The sequence below is a fragment of the Ambystoma mexicanum genome, chromosome 4p (assembly GCF_040938575.1).
Source record: "Ambystoma mexicanum isolate Mex_15411 chromosome 4p, UKY_AmexF1_1, whole genome shotgun sequence".
NCBI lineage: Eukaryota > Metazoa > Chordata > Amphibia > Caudata > Ambystomatidae > Ambystoma > Ambystoma mexicanum.
In genome coordinates, this window is record NC_090927.1 from 1,100,486,563 (window position 1) to 1,100,509,081 (window position 22,519).

The 22,519-nt window shown below is 43.9% G+C and overlaps 1 protein-coding gene across 3 annotated transcripts in view; it reads left to right on the forward strand.

Moving 5' to 3' along the window:
• The window catches only part of MED23 (mediator complex subunit 23), a 1,372,437-nt gene that overhangs the window by 289,583 nt on the left and 1,060,335 nt on the right, over window positions 1-22,519 (forward strand). For all 3 annotated transcript variants that reach the window (XM_069606687.1, XM_069606688.1, XM_069606689.1), the window contains one exon: window positions 21,371-21,516. In XM_069606687.1, the coding sequence (XP_069462788.1) occupies window positions 21,371-21,516 (146 nt within the window). The remainder of the gene's footprint in view (window positions 1-21,370; window positions 21,517-22,519) is intronic.

Genomic DNA, 22,519 nt, shown 5'->3' on the forward strand with positions numbered 1-22,519 from the left:
GATGTGCAGCCAAAAACCTGGTCGGTGGATTCCTTGCTGTGGTGACTGAAAATAGGACCTTGGAAGGGACTTTGCAGCAGGGATCGACAGGGAAGGCTCTAGGCAAGGTTTTCTTCGTGGCTGCATGCGGCTCTGGATTTGGTGCCTTTTCAGGAGCACAGAAAAAGACAGAATATCGCTGGTCAGATTCTCATCGTTTGCAAGGTCCAGCACTTTGCTGAGGGGACTTTTCGGACTGGAATCGTCCCTCCTGGAGATCCAGTAGGATGCCCACGAAGTTTCTGCGAGGTTCGGAATTCGGAAGACCGGGCACCGCACAATGGTTTAAGGTCCCAGGGCATTGGGGTGTTGCAGCTCTGCAAGGTCGGAGCATGGTGTGGAATTTCTCAAAATGCACGTCTTGTTGAGTCTAGTGGGTTCTCACCAGGCTCTGGGTCGGGGTCGTCGTTTTCAGAGTCCCCAGGTCAATTGGAAGGAAGGGCTTCAGCAGGCTCCGGTTACACAGCATGCTCTGATCACTGGAAATAGTTTCAGCTGCAAATTCTTCATCTTCCTCTTCGGTTTTGGTTCCAGTGGTTGACTACCTCTTCAGCTTCCAGGTTCGGATTCTTATGCAGAAACCCAGCCAATCAAACAGCCTTGCAAAATTCAAACTTCGGGGGGGGGGGGGGGGGGGGAGTTTGGCAATCCTTTCAGGACAGCCACCCTTCCAGTTTGAGCTGGAATCTCACACTCAGGCTGGAAGACAATGGGCTGCACAGTTTTGGACTCCTCCCTCACTACCTGCATTCACAGACACTCTGGAGCCTGGTTGGGGAGTCCACAGGACTCCCGCCGAAGATATAAATCACACAAAGGAATTTCCCATCCTGGATGCCAGGGGAAGGAACAAGAAAGGACAAGAAACACTAAAATAGCAAAAAAAAAGGACAGTGCCCTTTTGGTAAAGTTAGCGCCCTTAGGTGCCTTTCCTGCAGCTGTGAACACAGCCCGCGGTAAAGGTTCACCAAATTATTACAAGGTATCACTGCCACCAACCATTTGAAGGTAGGCTTGTCCCTTTAACATAATTGTTACAGTTTTAAAGAGCAAAACATGAGCACACATGGGTGCCTTTATCGGCGTGGCCGTGCAAACAGCCTGCGGTAAAGGTGCACCGAATTAATAAAAAGGTTCACTGCCACCAGCCACTAAAGGTATGTTTGTCCTTGTAACATGAATATTACATTTAAAATAAGAAAGGGGGTACTCAGTATCTCTGTAGCTTTCCTCATAAGGGGCGTGGGGGTGCTTGTCATACCTAATAAAATGTAAAAGGGATCCACAGATCCTTTCTACCCTTGGGAACTGTAGTTCTCACAAGGTTAGCCAGAGTAAGTTGAAAAGGGGAGCCCCTAGGGCAACACAGCAACAATAGGCACTTATTGCCAAAAAGTTGTCAAAGAGGATAACTTTTAAAAGACAATATGGAGAATCTTAAAAAGAACACCCATAAAAAGAGTAAAAGATTCTGTGAGTGTGGGAAAAGGTTCCCACTCACAGAGGTATAAGGAAAAATAATCCACCAGTAAAATCAAAACAGGTCAGGAAGATTAATCATTACTTTGAAAATCTTACCTAACACCCCGCTCTCTCACATTTTATTTCCGGAACTGTTGCATCCCAACTGATCGAATCCCATTTTACCACATTTTATTACTGTTTTTTACTGCAAATATGTAGATGGTGGGGTTGGGTTGAAGTATATAGAAATGGGGCGGTGGGTAGGTATGGGATGGAAGGATGTGAGGGTCTTCCCCACATTTAACCGTAAAGCACTCAGTAAAATAAGTGTGCTGAAACAGGATTCCTTCAGTTGGGATACAACCAAATCTCCTAGAGCCAGCAGACCCCTCCCACCCCCCCGTCTTTGCTACACTCTTTCTACTGGTCATAATCTTGGTGTTATCTTTGATCCCTCTGTCTTTTTCCTATCGTATTTCTTCTGTGGCTCGTAGCTTTCAGTTTCAGTGGTATAATATAAAAAATCACTCTTGTTACATTTCCCTTTGGGAAAGCACTATATAAAATAAAATGTTACACATAAAATGTGGGCATGGATTTGACTTTGGGAAGGTGTTAGGATCGTTTTCTCTTTTAGGCAACTTTCGCTCCACATTCTATGGATCCCTAAACATTTTGCTTTTGTTTATGACCTTTCCTGACTTTTTACAGGCCTTATTGCTCATTTTGTCACGGGGAAACTGACTAGTCCTTCAGACTGCGAGTACTGGGAAACTATATTTCCCCTGTCTTTTACCTTAGACCTTCTTTGGTAACTTTTTAACATTGAAATAACATCTTTCAATGCAGTGCAATGGGGTCTCTTTTGTATCACCCTAGCCTTTTTACTGTTGGATTTTTGGTTACTTTCTAAATTGCCTAAAGACAAGCTGGTGGTAGCAGATACATTTTTACCATTTTTAGGATAGGAGGTGTCCTGCAGCCATTCCAGCAGATCGGAAATGGAGCCAAGTATCCTGTGTAGCTGTGCAGCCGACTGAAGACCTGAGGAAAACTTCTGAAGAGGCCTGGCGACCTTTCCTGCGACTGTCCTGGTGAAACGCTGCTGGACTACCTGATCTCAGAAGGCCCTCGTTGGTGCTTCCTCCCTTGGACTTGTGGGACCAATCAGTATTGACACCTTCTCATGATCCTGCAGCCTAAAGCCATCGGAGGTGTCCCTGGACTGACCAGCTCTGAATTGGGCTACCGTGCCAGAGGCCTCACCATTCCACGTTTTCATCTGGAACTTCAGCAGTCACCAGCTAGTCATACAAGTCTCCTTTCTGCCAAGTTTCAGCTTCCAAGCATCAAGAGATCCTGACCTGAAAGTGTGTCTTTGTTCGCTACTGGAGATACACCTGCTGTCACCCGTGTGTGGCGACTGTTGCTGGAACCAGCCATCCGCCATCTGGTAGTGTGTCCTGAAGAGCCCTGCATCAGTGCCTGATGCATTTCCTCTTCGCAAAGGGTTGCACTTTTTTGGGAGAATTCTCATAAATGTGCTAATTCCCTTCACCTTAGAGACCCCAGCAACTTTGCTGGATTTTTAGGACTTAATTTTTTACCTGGAAAGAGTGTGAGCCTTTTTTTTTCCCACTCATGTATTTTGATGTGTGTTTTACACTTGTGTTCTTTGATTGTGGAGTTTTAGATCACTCCATAGGCATCATCTTTTCATGTGTGTTACACAGCACCATCAGTGCAGTGACACAGGGATGTCTTTTAGACTTCCCAGAGGTTTAAATACTTTCTCTGGGATAAATTACTGTTTCCCAGAGAATTTAAAGTGAAATTGACTTTACTAGTCTTTCCAAATTCCTAGGCCCAGCACACACCATCTTACAATGGAGTGCTGGAAGGGTTACATAGTATCCCCTGTGTTTAAATACTCATGTAGAAGTCAAATACTACCCTTTCCTATTGAAAAGGTTGATGGCAGTGGTTTTACAACGAATTACCATGATTTTTCCGCGAACACAGATAGCTAAAAATCACAGAAGCCATGTTTTTCAAGATGGCGCCTTAAGCCCCTTTGTTTATACCGGTCCCGATCTTCTTTTTCGCCGTTTCTTTTTGGAAAGGTCCTTCTAGTGTTCGTCTCTGCGCGCCAAACCAGGTTTGGTCCCTTTGTTCGTATGCCTTTGGCGGGCTTCAGGACTCAAGACCGCCTCTGTCTGGGGTGGGCAGGAAGTGAGGGAGGTGCCCGAAACTCCCTGTGCTTAGTCTCCTAGGAGACCCAAATGGACTCTGGCATGATTGGCTGGCTGACTTGCCGGTCTAGGACAGCCACCCTGCTGGGTGAGTGACAGCTAAGCTGGAATGAAAGGGAGAGAACTGTTTAAAAGGCAAGTCTCTGGAACTGGAAAGCAGAGTCGACCACTGGAACGAAATAACCGAAGAAGAGCTGGAAGAGGACGGCTGCTGCAACTCCTGGACCGTTGGTTTGCCCGGTGAAGCCCTGCTGCAGGTCCGAATTGCCAAGTTCATCTCGATAGAGAAGCCTCTTCAAGGACGACTTCTTCCTTTGAGTTGGTGGGACCAATCACCTCTTTAGCCACCTGGATACCTTTCTCAAGGCTGGTTAGGATTAACCAAGGAGAGGGATACCAGCTTGTGCGCTTGAATCTACAGCTACTGGAACTGAAGTGACTCCATCTTGTTTGCTTTTTCGACGAACGCGTGCAGTGCTGGAGTCCCCCGACGTCCTCCCTCTTGTCTCCACAACTGAGGCTTAGGAACAGTGAGATCTGCAGGACCTGCCAGGAACCAACGTCTTCAGCTGCATTTTGTTCTTCATATTAAGGTACTGTGCCAACCCGATTGAGAGAACGCCACTCTCGTGGTGAAAGTTTGTGAAACTTTCCCAATTTACAGGCCTAATCAGCTTGTGACCCTACATATGATTCTTTTTCGCCTAAACTACTTCTGAGAACTTTTGCAAATACTTTGTTTGATACCAGAACTGCTCTTTCCCATCCAGAACACTAACCCATTGACTGTGGCCTGGCCTATTGACTTCAATTGAACTCTTCTGGTGAACTGAAACTATTTGCACTGTCTAACAAGTATATGTGATCTATTCTACTTACCTTGTCCCTTTTGCTCACTTTTAAGTAACTTAAATGCCATTAGGCTCCTATTTCAGGGGTACTCAAACTGTCTCAAAATCTTGTGTTTTGGTATATAATAAGTTGTCTCCTTCTAGTGAAATGTTTTCTAAAAGATTGTATAATAAATGAATAAGTGTTTTACCAAGAAACCTTGAGTATAAGGGTCTACTTGAACCACTGTGATTGAAAGTCCTCTGTGTAATTACTTGTACTGCTCACATTCACTCTTGAGATAAGCCTGACTGCTTAGCTCGCTACCAAAAACTGTGTGGTACAGACTTATACCAAAGGGTGGTTTGGCTAACACCTGTAGTCCTAATTGTGTGTAGTGGTGCCAGAGGGTAATGCATGCAATTCTGCCTAACAGCACTCAGACCCAACCAGAATCTTCCTTTCACTCGCAGCTCCTTGGCATTTTCTATGGATTCCAGTGGTGAGAACCTACCTCCAGCAACTCCCATCTGACCTGTCAAGTCCTTTGGGAAAATCGGTGCAAGTCGCATTCGTAGGGAGAATTCTCAAAAATGTGCCAATTCCCTTCTACCTTAGAGACCCCCAGCTCTTTTGCTGGACTTTATGCAGCTGCAGTAAGGCACTCATGGGTGCCCTTTTTGTCAAAATGGCCCCAGTCTTCTTGTTTCGCCATTTCTTGTCAGAAAGGTCCTTCTTGAGATTTACTCAGCACGCCAAACCAGGTTTGGTCCGTTTGCTCGTTTTGTCTTTGGCGGAATTCACGAGTGAAGCCCACCTCTGGCTACAATATGTCTGGCAGGGGCAGGAAGTGAGGGAGGTGCCCAAAACTCCCTGTGCTTAATCCCCTTGGTTACAGGAATACACCCAAGGGTGATTGGCCGTCTGGCTGTTCGGCAAGCACAGCCACCCTGCTGTGTGATTGACTGCTAGGCTGGAATGAATGGGAGAAACCTGCATAAAATGCAAGGCTTGGAAGGCAGAATCGACCAATGGACGGAGGAATCCGATGAACGTGGAAGAGACGCTTGCTGCAACTCTTGGACCGTTGGTTTGCCTGGTGAAGCCCTGCTGCTGTGCTTGTGAAAACAAGGAAATAATATGAGGCAGGGTAACCAAAAAGGAAACACACCAAACACAGGTTACAAAGGAACATACAAAGTACTTTATTTTATACTGAATCCAGTTACAAAAGAACAGAACAAAATTTAGATAGCTATCGACCCTCAGTACAACACAGCGAACTCCGGCGTGGTTCGGTGTGCTCAGTGAGTGCAAATATTCATTGAAACAGTCAGGCTTTTATACATTTCTCCAGCCTGTTGTCCAGCCTTTCTTCACGTTAACCATTCCATAAGTAAGTTACTGCTCTAGGGTCCCTTGCCAGGTCAAATCTAGTTCATCTTAGGTTTATACATTAACAAGAAGAAATGGTAATAATGTATGCTCTAGGCCTAACATTACAATGCGGGACTTAATTTATACGATATAGTTAAGCAGGTGTTCTCATTCAATTATAGATCAGTTTCGGTGATACAGGTAATCCATTGCACACAGCTCAGCAGAAGGACAAGGTCTCCGCTCATGACCCTAACAAGTGGCCTGCAGGCAAGTTATACATTAGCTGTACAGAGGTCATGACAATCGAGTTCTGTTCTGAATAACATAGGCTACCATTTTAGCTCACATGGTGACTTTATAGAGCAAGAAAACCTAAAATGGCGGCTTGACCCAAAATGACAGTTTACATGGTTTCTAAGGTCAGGACCTTGCAATGCGAATTTATTCACATGTAGTTTATAAGCAGCTTGTTAGCAGCTTGGCGTAGGCCAATATACATATATTCATAGCAATAGGAGGCACAATATAATTTCTAGTTTGACAAACCCTCCTTTTGGCCTATGCCAAGTGCTAAACTACTTCTGATCTCCCTGCAAATAACTCCATGTGTCATTGTCCATACACCCTTAATAGCTGTCAGAAATACCTATCGCCATTAGATCTTTTACTAAGATCTCTTTCAGTACATACTCCTTAGAGGTTTTATCCGGGGCATACACTTTGTCCTATTGTACCTATCGCCTGAGCGCAACATCCCCCTAGCATTGAACATATACTTGGTAGACATTGGATACAACAACAAAGAAATAGCAGAATTCCCAAAATAATCAGCAAGACAGAAAGTACTTTCCAACCCCAAGACCTCAAGAAGTCCCAGAACCAAGCGCTAAGATCCCAATTTCCCTCGGGAACATGCATTTCTGAACTAAGAATGTGCAGATTCTGTATTGCCTTAAAAATAGTTGGAGGAATCCGGTACGAAAACACAGCAAGCGGACCCCACTAGTTTACATACTCCACCACGTTCAGCCAGAATGACATCTAATGCCATCCGGTTCTGAAGCGCTACCAATCTGATTGCTTTCTGCTCTAAAGTCATATTATAGAGTATATCTGTGGTCCGGTTGATGGTTCTCTCCAGTACTCTCGCTAGTTTCCTAATATCCTCGGAATTCGCTATCTGCCCAAAGAATGGAAGGAATGATTTTGCTACATCTCCTAAAACCTGTGCTGGAGTGTCGCCATTCTCGTCCCGCCATGGACGAGCCTTTGAAACCTCTACAGTACTTGCTATAAACACCCCAGGTAACAGGATTCCTAGATAACAAGTTCCCTGCCAATCCCTGGGCAACCATGGAAATGCTACATTACCGCAAACAAAATAGATAGGTTCGCCTACATACGAAGGTCTGTCTTCCCAGTCAAATTTGCAACGTTGACACAACCTTTAAAATCTCCCATTGACCGGGTGCCGTTCCTCTGTATGCAGAAAGAAACTGAATCGGGGCTATGGTTAACAGTATAAGAAGGAGGCACGGCATCCTTATTGCCTATCGGAGCCATTTTAAAGGAAATCAAAGATTGGAAAGGACGAAACAGTCTATCAGAAGGCCTAATAGAAGCAATATTGAGCTTACTCCTATTTGCGAAAAGCGAGCATCCCAGGGGAGTCAGAACACGTTTCTCAAAACTATTCAAATTAGTGCCATCAAAGTCCCCCGAGATGCTATCGTTCCATCTGCCAAAGAACAGTGTTCTAAGTGAAGCATAACAAGCAGTTGTCAAAGGTTAAAGGGTCAATATACCAACCTAGCCCCTTATCCCCATGTTGCGGTAAATGCAAGCAGATCCAACAATTGGTTCTGTTAAAGATTGCATGGGTAGCATTCATAATTAGAAGTAGAGTGTTATTTTGATAATTCCATCTATGCAAAAGATCTCTAGGTGACAAGATATGTAGTTGCACAGAAGGAGTGGGAACAACAGTTATATTTTCAACAGGTAGGAAATAATTCAAAGGGTACATTCTCTCCAAATACCAAAACCCACAACCAACAGTTACGTGATTATCACCAGTAGACAACAAAATGTTTTCGGGGCCCCATACATATCTGCTCATTGTCTCTCCTAGTCACATTTTTGTCCAAAAGTTCAGTACGAACGGTAGCGGATGCGGGCATTGTCGTCTTCAATCGAAAAACACCAATTGTTCGTTTGCTGGCGACTCCGGTCGCGCGTCTTCTTAATGTCTTTTCCCACAACCCTTAGCCAGCAGAACCCTTTATGCAATTGGGCCAAAAAAAGGCAAGCCCTCAAATTCTTTCAATTGTACAGCAAGAGCCGTATTGCAAACCTATCTCCTTGGGCGGAGATTATACTTCAGTTTCCGGTGCAAAAGAATCAGCAGACAGGATGTCGTCACTTCCCACAGGAGGTGGCGAGTGAACGGAAGTTGGATCAGAAGATGGATGATCCACAAACGATGCAGTGGGAGAGCAACGAGGCAAGATGGCCGTTTTGTCAGGCCTTACAACTTCCGGAACGGCCTCCGATACTCTCTCTCCACCGTCTGCCGTTTCAGGTAAGTTGGTTTCAATGTCGGAAAGGGGTTCTGCGTCTTCTGTATCGTATGGCACTGGGTGTGGGATCCGTTTGGTGTGGCTGCCGTGGATCCAGTGGCGACGTCCTCCTACCCGCACCGCAGTCTCAGTGACCAGGAGCACCTGGTAGGGGCCCCTCCAACGTGGTGCGAGGCAAGACGCTCTATCGAAGGATTTAACGAGGATCCAATCCCCTGGTCGTAGACTGTGACCGGGGCCCTCGTACCTCACCGGCAATGCCTCTCGCACCTGGTGATAAATTGAAAACAGGTTTTTAGTCAATTAGTTACAATAGTCGGAGAGAAGTACATTTTCTACATCGCGCAATGCGCAGCTTTTAGGCAAACCCCAAATATTAGCAGGTCTCCCTATTACCACCTCAAAAGGAGAGAGCCCAGTCTTAGTTTGAGGGGTTGTCCGCATTGAAAGTAACACGATCGGTAAGGCGTCCGGCCATTTTAGTTTGGTGCCGGCACACGTCTTAGCGAGCTTGTTTTTTATGATACCATTGTGTCTTTCCACTAATCCGGCGCTCTGAGCATGTCTGGCCGAATGGAATCGTTTGTCAATTTGCAATGCCGTACATATCTGTAGAATTACAGCAGCGATAAAATGCGGACCATTATCCGACCAGATAACTCTCGGCAAACCGAACCGTGGGAAGAATTCCTTTAACATGGTCTTTGCAGTGGTCATGTCTGTAGCGTCTTTAACAGGGAAAGCCTCGACCCACTTACTAAAGGCGCAAATGACCACAAGGACATATTTTAGATTGTTACATCACTCCATTTCAATAAAGTCAAAGTGAATCACTTCAAACGGAACAGAAGGAGGCCCAAAGCTACCTCTTGGAGTTGCTGTCCCCTTTCCCACATTGTGTTGTAGGCAAATCATGCAATTTTGGACATAATGCTGGGCAATTTTTGAAATCTGAACATTTACCCAGACTTTCTCTAACATTCTCGTGATCTGTTGAGCGCACACATGTGTGGGACCGTGTGCCATGGTAACCATCATTACTATATAGGCATTAGGAAGCAACCATTTCCCTTCAACCATGTCCACCCAACACCCATCATCGAGTTTCCCCAAGCCCTCAGTCCACCTCTTGGATTCTTCTAATGTGGCATCGGCTTGGATATCCCGTACAGACCCAACACCCTCATCCATTGCATAGGGATCTACAGTCTCCCTTGAAACATACATCTCCGTGAAGAGATCAGAGGCAGTTTGTCTAGCTATTTGATCAGCGAAAGCATTCCCTTTCCCTACATCATCTATAATCTTGCGATGTGCTGCGCACTTAATGATTGCTAACTGACTAGGGAGCGCAAGCGCTGAAAGCAATTGTACTATCAGGGAGCCATGTTGGATCTTGGTGCCATGCGAAGTTAAAAACCCTCTCTCTGACCAAAGTCTCCCAAAGTTGTGAGCCACCCCAAAGGCATACTGGCTATCAGTATATATGTTTACTGTTAGCCCTTCGGAAAGCTCACAAGCTCGAGTCAATGCTATAATCTCTGCGGCCTGCGCAGAGTTATGCGTAATTCTCTTGGTCTCCACAACCGTACTCAATGTAGTGACTGCATAAGCAGCTGTGGATGTACCATCCAGTAGGTTGAAGCAGGAGCCATCACAAAACAGCTCCCCTTGTGGGTTATCCAAAGGAGTGTCCCTCAAATCAACTCTGCCTTTTGTATCTTGTTCAGTAGTATACAGGCAGTCATCTGACTCTTCGTTACCGCAAACAGTATTTTGCGGGAAAGGTAGGAGTTCAGCCAGATTAAGAACGCAGCACCTCCTAATTTGAATGTGGGGAGCAAACAAGATTAATTCATATCTTGTCAGTCGTGCGGAAGTGAGGTGTTGCGTTTGGGTTTTGTTCAATAGAATATCTGCAGAGTGAGGCACCATCAGGGTTAAATCATGGCCTAGGACCATTCCCTCACTCTGTTTTACAGACGCAGCAGCAGCAGCGACAGCGCGCAAACATCTTGGCAAAGCGCATGCAACAGGATCAAGGGCGGAAGAGTAGTAACCGCATGGCCTATTCTTCCCTCCATGTTCCTGCATTAATACAGCCAAAGCACATCATCACATTCATGCACAAACAACACAAAGGCCTTCTCATAGTTCGGTGTGCCCAAAACTGGCGCCGAACATAATGCAGTTTTGAGCAACTCGAATGAATGTTGATGCTCCATATTGCATGGCAATGTCGAAGAAATACCCTTCTTCGTCAAGGCCAACATCGGTTTTATCACTAGTGAGAAGTTTGTGATCCATAACCTACAGTAAGAAGCCATACCTATCAAGGCTCGAACTTCCTTTTGTGTATTTGGGACAGACATGCCAGAAATGTGTTTTATTCTTTCAGGTGTCAATCTTCTTCCCTCCTTTGACAGGAGATAGCCTAAATAGGCGACCTCCTGGCAACAATATTGAAACTTTTTAAGCGAAGCTTTGTGACCATGCTTAGCTAGATGGATGAGCAACAACACAGTGCCCTCTTTACAAGAGCTCTCAGAGTCAGCGGCTAAAAGCAAATCATCAACATATTGAAGCAACGTACAAGTAGGGGGCAATCCAAGGGTATCAAGCTGCTCTTTCAAAGCCCTACTATAAATACTAGGACTCTCAGTATAACCTTGAGGTGCATGAGAAAATGTGAATGAGCGTCCCCCTAAGGTGAACGCAAACAAGTATCTGCTATCCTCATGTATAGGAATACTGAAGAAAGCATTCTTTAGGTCCACAACACTGAAGTGAGTAGCCGTAGCTGGAATCATGGTTAATATTGTCGTCACATCAGGCACAATTGGAAATTACGGAGCGACGACTTTATTAATGGCACGTAAATCAATTATAAAAGAAAATGGAATTGCATTATCACCTTTTTTGAACACGGGTAAAATCGGACTATTGCACAAACTTCCTGCAATCTCCTCAATCACCCCACGATGCACAAAATCGGAAACAATGCTCTTCAAAGCTTGCTCGCCTTCAACTGAGATCTTATACTGTGGAATACGGGGCAGCTTAATTCCATGTTTCAAAACTATTTTAACAGGCTCAATCTGCAAAACACCAACATCATTGTCATCAACTGCCCACAAATACTCTGGTACATTACTGAATTCTGGCGGCAAAGATCTAGTCAAGAATTGCGAAACAGAACATTGCTGTGGTGAAATCGTCAAACGCACTCCATCAGAAGAACAATGAATTACCGCATTTAATTCCTTCAACAGATTCAACCCCAGCAAATTCCCTCCACAATTCGAAGTCAAGAGAAATGGACAGTGGTCCGTAAAGGGACCCAAAGAAATAGGTACCGGTGAAGAAACCGGACAAACAACTGGTGTGCCAGAAAACCCTACAGAAACATTGGTTTGCCCTGACAGTGGAATGTTTGGAACCCGAGAATGATCAATGGAGCACTTCTGTGCTCCAGTGTCTATCAAAAATTGATGTTTCCTATTTCCCACTACCATTTCAACGTAGGGACCTTTCTCATTAACGGGAATAGGTGTAGGTTCCAAACCCTGCTTCGGGCAATCCTAACGAAACAAAATATCATCAAAAGGAAGCTCTTCAGATAGATATGCAGCAGAAGGATGATCAAATATGTTTCTAGTATCCACACTCGAAGTCTGATTATCCTGTGAAAAAGGTTATTGGGGATCCTGCGAAAACTGGCCTCTACCAGGGCCCCCTACACCCGGGTGACCTCTGGATCGTCTACCCATATTTCCAAATGTGTTATTCGACCTCTGTCGAAGGACGGGGCATTGTGCACGCCAATGACCCTCCTGGCGACAATAGGCACACTGGTTAATATTCACAGGACCCAAGGGCACATTCCCTTGTGGAACATACTGACCTCTAATCTGCGAACTACCCCCTCTGGGGCCTCTAACAATTTGCTGTAACAATACTTTAGTCTTCAAATCACCTTTTCTCTTCTCGACTCTATCTTTTTCATTATTGACACGGTTCTCGTAGTACTGAGCCATGTGCAGTACTTCTGATTGGGATTTCGCCTGCCAAGCTCTCTCAGAAGACATCATTTGTGACTGGATGTCAGGCAGCAATCCACGTACAAATGTGTCCACAAATAATCTTTTCCCAGACTCTGTGCCTAAGTCTTGTCCACTGAAATCCGAGAATACCTGTTCGAACCGATTAAAGAACTCGGTAGCACCCTCAGATTTTCCTTGGACACAGGCCGTAAGCTTGTCCCAAATAATTCTCTTTTCGGGGATTATAGTTTTCAGTTTTGCAATGATTCTGTCAGGCAAAGTTAGTATCACCTGAGGTGGTCTCTCACCAGCTGGCCTTTCCCCATCAAGCCTAACTATGTTAGCCCATCTCCCAACCTTGGTACATCGTCTATAGTTCTAACTTGTTTCCACAAATCTACAGGCAGGAGTACAGGGAATAGCAAATCAATGTCGCCTAGGGTAAATACTGAGGACTGCAAAACGGACTCTATCTCTTTATAGAACCCTGTCGGATTTTTCCTAATGTCAGGAATAGTTTGTCTAATAGTATTCACTTCCTGTTGTGAAAACGGGACGTGAACAAACTGCGATACATAATGTGCAGGAATGTCCACAGCAGGTGTACCTGCTGCAGCATTAGCAGGAATCTCAACCTTTGGGACAAATGTTGGAGGAACCTCTCTCATAGGCAACTGAGATGTAGGCAACTCCGAACGCTTACTAAGCAACAGAGCTAAGTCGAGCGCTAAAGCAGTTGAAGAAGTGTCAAGTGAAAAAGCTCTCTTATAAATGCTCAATAACTCTGTGGGACAACTAACCTTTCTCTTTAAACATTCATCCTGCAGGTACTCTACCATTACCTGTATCACTTTCCTCTGCATTTCTAGCGTATATTGACTGTATGTGTCGTATACCTCAACTGGAGTTATCGATATGTCTGAAATCCATCTAATCGCATCTTTTGTACAAATTCACGCCTCCTCAGATGTCGATTTACGACATGGAAGAAATCGTTTCTGTACATACATACTTTCTTCTTCGTCATCCTCATTCCGTAACCTTTCCAACTCCTTTCTATACTCAAATATCCTCTCAACATGCTCATGTACCTTCTCCACAGTGTCTCTTGAAAACGCTAAAAGTATTCAGGTCCCTCAACCCTTGTGGGAGGTCTGCATTATTTAATTTACCCCACATTACACATAAATGAATCCCTAAACCTTCAATGAAAACATTTTTCTCAGGAAAATTATCCATATTAGAAAGTGTGGCAAGAACATTAACTCGATCAACTCTCTCCATACAATGCTTAGCCCATGCAAACAAATCCTGTTTCTTTTCTGTAGGAACAGTATTACGAGTAACAATCCTCGACCCCGCACCCTGATCAACTACAAGCGGTACAGAACTACTTGGGAGTGAGGGTGCAGGCAAATTCAATGGAGGTACTATTACTGGTGCAATGGGAAGAGGCAGAGGAGTAGGTGGAGGAACAACAACCGGAGGAATAGGAACAACAGGTTGAGCAGGAAGAGCAGGAATAACAGCAGGAAGAGGTACAGCAGGAGGAAGAGGAACATACGGAGGTGGTGCAGAGGCACCAGGCCTTCGTTCATTTAACAATTTGTCGATAAACTCATCAGAAACATGAAGATCTTTAGAAGGATAGATTTTCTGAATACCGAGTGAGAAAGCCCTGTCCATATTCCTAACCGACTCAGACTGTTTGTCCTGATCATATAACAATGCCTTTTCAGCATTTGTTTTATGACGGCGCACATGTTTTTCCCTACTTTTTAAGCTGCTGCAACGCTTCTCTTTTCCAATTTTGTAAAACATCAAATGCTGCAGGTCTGGCCTTCTTTTTTAACAAGACTGACTCTAAATATTCAATACGAGGGATCTCAAAACTACCATTGACTGGCCACTGAAGTTCGGAGGCATGTCTGGTTTGTCTGTGCCAAATTTTATTAAATACTACACTTCCAATGCCATGCTTACAGTACATAGTACATGCCGGTGACCCCTCCTGCGGTGCGGGACGGCTAAATTCCAAAGATTGTCTATTGCTGCGGAATAATGCCCTAAAGCAGCTAGACAATTTCCCAGGCATTTCTCAAATATTCAGTGTTACCTGGTCAATAATTGTGTCTGCTGATACAATGCGCCAAATTCAAATTGTCAGGGTTGAGTTAGGAGTCGGGTAACGACTCACCTGACCAAACCTAAGGAGGACCGATCGGTTTACAAAGGACTTACCTAACGAATTTTACCTTGTGTATGGTGATTTCGGCAAATCTGCCCGCCTCAAAAAATTGACCCTCGTCAAGATGCCGTCTCAGACCACACGGCTATCGTCCAGGGAACTGATCGTGCAGCGCTGTTGAGGTGTCGCGTCTCGTTCAGTCGGGCCCGTTATGTCACACCGTCCGATCCCGGTCCGATAGCGTGCGTCAACCTTCAATAATCCGGCATCAATCTTGAGGGTCCCTATTCCGGGCGCCAACTGTGAAAACAAGGAAATAATATGAGGCAGGGTAACCAAAAAGGAAACACACCAAACACATGTTACAAAGTAACATACAAAGTACTATATTTTATACTGAATCCAGTTACAAAAGAACAGAACAAAATTCAGATAGCCATCGACCCTCAGTACAACACAGCAAACTCCGGCGTGGTTCGGTGTGCTCAGTGAGTGCAAATATTCATTGAAACAGTCAGGCTTTTATACATTTCTCCACCCTGTTGTCCAGCCTTTCTTCAGGTTAACCATTCCATAAATAAGTTACTGCTCTAGGGTCCCTTGCCAGGTCAAATCTAGTTCATCTTAGGTTTATACATTAACAAGAAGAAATGGTAATAATGTATGCTCTAGGCCTAACATTACAATGCGGGACTTAATTTATGCAATATAGTTAAGCAGGTGTTCTCATTCAATTATAGATCAGTTTCGGTGATACAGGTAATCCATTGCACACAGGTCAGCAGACGGACAAGGTCTCAGCTCATGACCCTAACAAGTGGCCTGCAGGCAAGTTATACATTAGCTGTACAGAGGTCATGACAATCGAGTTCTGTTCTGAATAACATAGGCTACCATTTTAGCTCACATGGTGACTTTATAGAGCAAGAAAACCTAAAATGGCGGCTTGACCCAAAATGACAGTTTACATGGTTTCTAAGGTCAGGACCTTGCAATGCGAATTTATTCACATGTAGTTTATAAGCAGCTTGTTAGCAGCTTGGCGTAGGCCAATATACATATATTCATAGCAATAGGAGGCACAATATAATTTCTAGTTTGACATGCTGAAGCTCCGAATTTGTTTTGACTTAGAGAAGCCCTGCAAGGACGACCCTTTTTTCGCACTCTCTCATGTATTCTGATGTGATTTTTCATACACTGTGTTTCTTTTGGTTATGGAGTCTGACAAACTACATAGGCATCATCTTTTACATTGTGTCACACAGCACCTTCGATGCCTAGGGGTTGGACCGGAACCGTATATGGCCGTCTGGGGCCCAGGTACTTTATAGTTGAAGGGGACATTGTGCCATTATTTCCCATTACCCTACAGGCTCTCATCTGCTATTTGTCAGAGTACCCCTTGTTTATAGGTTAAGTATACATGGCACCGAGCAGTTTCCTGCAGACATGACATGACCATGGTTGTTGATCTGCACTTAGACGCATCTTATCTACACGTTAAACTCCTTTTTGTATATAATTGTTCATAGCTTCCTACACTTGATTTTAATTGTCAGCACTTCATTTGTTTACTCTTTCCACACCTTCATGAATTTTCTTTCTTTGCTTCCCCATTTTTTTTCAAATGACAGGGTCCTGCTACTTATTGCCCTGATGAAGGCGGAACACTCTCTCCAACTGTCAAGATTCTATTTTCTCCACTCAGTTCTCACCGCCGAAAAGCATTTTTTTGATTAAAGGATACGGGAGGTTCTTCAATAAATACTGTATCCAGTTTGGATTAAGAACCCTGTCTTCAGTGCTCCATTTGCAAGGACACTCCTTTTTGGTGAAGCCGTTTTGGGTTCTTATTCTCCCTCAGATGCGTTGGCAGACCCAATCCCAGCTTTTCAATATTTCTAGCCTGGGACTTCATTCTCAACTAATAAGACTATTCATTGGGAACAAAAAATCATTTTCCTTTTGGTACATTTGATGTTTACAATTTGCTGTAATAATGCAGTCAGAAAAAATATTGTATTGACTTCCAGAGTAACTTCACTGTGTATTTCTCTGTTCTTATTTGTATAGGAAAAATTGAATGCCTAAAATGACAAACTCTTGTTTATGTCCGGATTTGGTCCGGGTTCGTTTTTTCTCTTTTTTGGTTTAGTTTTTTGTTTTGTCTTCTTCATTTTTCATAAGTTCAACCCGTTAATATATGGTTTGAAAGATTTTATCCACTGTTAAGAATGTGAATTACATGTTTGACTTAATTATATGTATGAATTTTCCACATTAAATGTGTTTTCAATTGTTATGACTCTGTTATATACAATTGGGTGTAGTGTTTTACATAACCAATAAGGTTATACAGGTATTGGACCTATATGGTACTAATTCATTTACACCGTTCATGGGCCAATCCTTGACGTACCAGTACTCTTTTTGTTGTGAATATAAGTCTTAATAGCCCTTCACTGGCACGCCACCCCCAGAGCAGACCACTGCCACCACTGAGTGGCCACCTCTTTTGGAACATACACAGCACCTTCAGTGCAGTGGCACAGGAAAGTCTTTCAGATTTCCCAAGGTTCAAATACCTTCTCTGGGATAAACTAATGTTTCCAAGAGCAGTAAAGTGAAATTGGCTTTACTTAGCATTGTACTTGCTAGACCCAGCACACCCTATCTTACAATAGAGTGCTGGAAGGATTACTTAGTATCCCCTGTGTCTAAATGCTCATGTAACATTTGTATGTTACCCTTTCCTCACAGAATGGCTGGTGGCAGTGTTTTCATTTTGAACTACCATGTTTTGCATTTAACGCGACTGCTCACAGCTCCAGTAATGCTAACCGCGGGAGCCATCTTTTTCAAAATGGCGCAGAGCCATCTTTGTCAAACTGGTCTCTGGTCTTCTTTTTTCGCCATGTCTTTGTGGAAAGGTCCTTCTAGAGATTTTCTCTGCGCGCCAAACCCGGTTTGGTCTCTTTGTTCATTCACCTTTGGCGGGCTTCAGGAGTGAAACCCGCCTCTGGCACCAGAGTGTCTGGGGTATGCCTACTGCCGGAAGTTAGGGAGGTGCCCTAAACACACTGTGCTTAGTCTCCTATGAGACCCAAATGCACTCTGTGGTGATTGGCTGGCTGACTGTCCGTCAAGGACAGCCACCCTGCTGGGTGAGTGACAGCTAGGCTGGAATGAATCGAAGAGAACTGAATAAAAGGCGAGTCTTTTGGCTTGGAAGTCAGTCGACCACTAGACTAAGGAACCGAAGAAGAGCTTGAAGAGGATGCCTGCTGCAACTCCTGGACCGTTGGTTTTGCCCAGTGAAGCCCTGCTGCAGTGCCGAAATGCCAAGTTCGCATCGACACAGAAGCCCCTGCAAGGATGACTTCTCCCTTTGAGTTGGTGGGACCAATCAACTCCAAAGTAAGCCACCTGGACACCCATCTCGGAGCTGGTTGAGTTTCCTCAGAGTTGCTGCAGGAAACCGTATAACCAGACTGTGTGCGTTACTTTTAAGCTGGCCTAAAGCTTTTGGAAGATCCTCTGTACTCCCACAAAGCAGGACTGACCAGGCCTGAGCCCCCTCAGCAGAGTGCGGGACCCCAGAAGCAAGGACAGTCCACCTTGACAGCCAGGAACCGCGTTGTTGCTATTTGCAGTAGCTGAAACGTGAAACAGCCACTGAAAGTGAACTTTGCCGATTGCGAGTTTTACCAGTCCCAGTGCAGTGCAGGAGTCCCCCGATGTCCTCCCTCGTGTCCCCACGACTGAGGCCCAGGAACAGTGAGATCTGCAGAGCTGCACAGGAACAGAAGTCATCAGCTGCATCTTTTGTTCTGTACAAAGATACTGTAAAACAAGTCTAAGATAACTTACCTCTTACTGTAGAAGTGCTTGTAACTTCCACAACTCAAAAGTCTAATCGGCTTGTGGCCCTACATTTGATTCTTCTTTTCATCAAAGACTCCTAAGAACTTGTGCAAAGACTTTTCCATTTACTTACGAGAAGTGCTTCATCCTATGCAAGACTTTTGCTCATTGACTTTGGCTTAGCCTATTGAATTGAATGACTCTTCTAAGAATATCTAAAAGTACTTACCTGCTTAGGAATATTTGTGGTCTCTTGTTCTAATAACCTTTGCCTTTTACCAACTTTTAAGAGTGTTCTGAATGCCAACAGTAAGTTATTAATGTCCCCAGCACCCTTGTTACTGATGTCACCTGTGGGTGTATGTTGTGTCTGTGGGCCATCCCAAAGGGGTCTTTTCTGATTCAGAAACTCAGTGTTTACAGTATTGAAGTGTATTTGTGTATTACTATTCGGTTGCTCCTTTCTGAAGAAAGCTTTATAACTGACTGATAAATAAATTAATAATTGTTTATGCAAGAAACCTTGAGTGTAAGAGTTTACTTGAATACCTGTAACTGTGAATCTTTGTAACTCCACTACAGCTCACATTTCCCCTCTTGAGATAAAGCCTGGCTGCTCAACAAGCTACCAAAACTGTGTAGTACAAGCCTATTCCAAAGGTTGGGTTGCCTATATCTGTGGTCATAGTTGTAGTGTTCCCAGAGGGTACTGCATACAAACTTTGCCGAACACCCATTGCTGTGGCTGTCCTTCCCATTGCAGTGCAGGAGTCCCCAGACGTCATCCCTCTTGTCCCCACGACTGAGGCCCACGAACAAAAGGATCTGCAGAGCTGTACAGGAACAGAAGCCAGCTGGAACCATTTCTTCTAACCATAGGCACTGTAAACCTAAGAGGACTTACCTCCTGTTGTGTAGCCTTACTTGCTCTCAGTGGAGATGTGTCTTGGTTGCCATTGCAGAGTTGCTTACAGCTTTGCCCCTCACAAGCCTCGCAGCTTGTGGCCCTTCAAGCAAATCTTTTTTTTTCTACAAACTTTTCTAAAAACATTGTGCAAGACTTTTACTTACCTGCAAAGAAGATCTTCAGCTCCCCTAGACTTCAACTAACATCGACTGTCCTGGCTTAGTGAGAGACTCTGCTTCCTCTGACTTCGTGCTTTTGCCTTTCCCACAGGAAAGGGTTAATTTACTTTGCATTGGAGGGTTTTAAAAGCACTTACTAGTTTATGAATTATTTGTTAACCTTTGTTTTATTCCCATGTCTAACCTTTTCACCAAACTCAGTATTATTGCTCTAAATGTACCAGTGATAAATCAATGTCCACAGTATCCTAGCTATTTAAGTCACCTGAGAGTGTAGGAAGTGTCTGTGTGCCATCCCCAAAGGGCATCATCTGATTTAGAGAAACTAAACGTGTTTTGAAGTGTATTCTAATTGTTGCATGTTTTGCTCCCTTCTGAAGAAGGCTTATATAACTGACTGTTAAATAATTGTTTAATCAAGAAACCTTGAGTGTAAGTGTTTATTTGAATAACTGCCACTGTGAAACTGTGTTACAACCCTACTGCTCACATTGACCCTTCTTGAGATAAGCCTGGCTGCTCAGCCACATTACCAACCTGTATAGTACAGACTTATATCAAAGGTTGGGTTCCAATTGCCAGGGGTTCAGGGCTGCTGTAGTCTTCCAAAGGATACTGCACACAATCTTGCCTAACATCGCAATACTTACCGGAGCCCCCATCTCCTCCATTCTTACATTTTGCGCACAACTTTGATTTATTCCATTATCTTGCTTTTAAAACATTTGCTTGAAAAGCTGTTTTAACTGATAGAAAAAGTATATTACTTACCAGTAAAATCCTTGTGAAGTCTCCTGGAACATGTCTCACCACCACAAGAACTATTCCTGCCTTTGTTCCCCCTCCTAAAGGAACTTTGTGACTTTTGGGCACAAGGTCCCATCAAACTTAGGGATTGAACTTACAAAGTTAGGGCTTCTATTCTTGTGAACTGGTTCTCTCCTTACGTAACTACTTACCTTCTCCTTCAGGTGTTAAGGTGAATTGTGTACATTTCTATAAGCAAAGGTGGCTGTATATTTGTTTTATATTTAGTGTTGTGTGATATTACCTGCTTGATTCATTTTCCTAGTGTGTTTTTTCGGCCTATAATATAGTATTTTTGTACTTAAGTGTAGAATTTTGTATTTCACTGTGTGCACTCGTGGACCCTTGACCCCACTCGGCTCTCCTGAGATTTAGCCTTGACCACTCTCCACTCTTATCTTGATTGGGTTTGGCTTACCTCCTAGAGTTCCTCTATTCACCATAACAAGGGTGGCCTTCTGAAATCTGTCCGCCAGGCCAGTTTTGAGAAATCCATCTTAACAGAAGGCATTCTCATTCCTGCAATGTTCCCTTTTGAATGCAAGATGGTATAGCTGGTGTCGTAGTTGCCTGTGCTTCTGTCACACTAGTGGGCTATTGCTCACGGCTTTGCTGCTAGTGATGTGATTTACCTAAAGTAAACCGTTTGTACATTTTTTATGTATAGCCTGATTTTGATATGTTTATTTCTGGCAAGCTTCTCCAGAGTCTCAACCTGTGAAGCAAGGACACTGCACTACGCTCAGTGCCATCACATTGGCATTGTTTTAAATGGCATATGAAGGTGCAACAAAAGGCAATTTGATGTAACACTCGATGCTTTGTATCCCACAGTGTATTCCTGTACCTGACATTAATAAGCCTCAGTCAACACATGCCTTTGCCATGACCTGCATTTGGATACATCTCAACAGGAAAGCACAAAATGACAACTCCAAGCTGCAGATCCCTATTCCACATTCTCTAAAGCTACATCACGAGTAAGTGTTTTGTGTCTCATTTCTATCTTTAATTGAGAAACCCGTTCATCTCCATATTGTATGTGCTGTCTAAGCTTAATGACATTCTTGTATCTGAAGTCGGTTTAGTAAGATTAAGTTACTAAACTGCCCCATAATGGTTTTACATTAGCCAGTGCGGCATTGTTGCAGTGATTTGTCTTCAGATGTTTCACTGCACATGCGTGATACATTTCAGTAATCTCTGCTGGAGAATAAGTGAAAGTGTGCAGCTGTCCCTTCTTTCACAGATGGCACAAAACCCACTCCATGCCGCACAGATGGTTGAAGGGTTTTTATTTGTTGTTCAATGGGCCCTTGTTAGCGAAGATGTTCATGTCGGTGATCCATCTTCCGGACCTGTGTCAACCCGAGGACATTTTGCTGGACTTTGTGGTTATTTTCCCTTATTCCTAGGTGAGTGGGAATCTTTTCCCCTCTCACCTAGTCTTTTACTCTTTTTATGGGTGACCTTTTTATGTCCCTCTATAGTATGCGATGTGAGTTCTAGTTGACTATAATCTTTGGGCCTAGGCTGGGTTGCCCTTTTGGGCTTCCCTTTTTCATTATCTTCTTAGTTCTTGTGTGAACTACTCTCTCCAAGAAGTAAAGTGGGATTCCCATCCCCTTTACATTTATTTTAGTGAGCCAGCACACCCTCACCTTCCTTACTTCCCTGGTAACATTTTTGTTACAATTAGATATTTATTTGAATGACTGGTGGCAGTGGGTTTGCCTTAAGGACTTTTCAGTCATATTACTTGCAGGCTGTGAAATGAGCAGCAGTAATACATAGGAGGGGCATTGTTGGATAAGATTTTCATAGAAATAGTAAATCATCCTGACCTGAGTCAACCCCAGAACTTTTTGATTTACTAGTGGGATATTGTTCCTTAATTCCACACTCACAGAATAGTTTACTCTTTTTATGGGTGTCAGTTGTTAGACTCTGAAACTTTGTTTATTAAGGGAACGGTTCACAGCA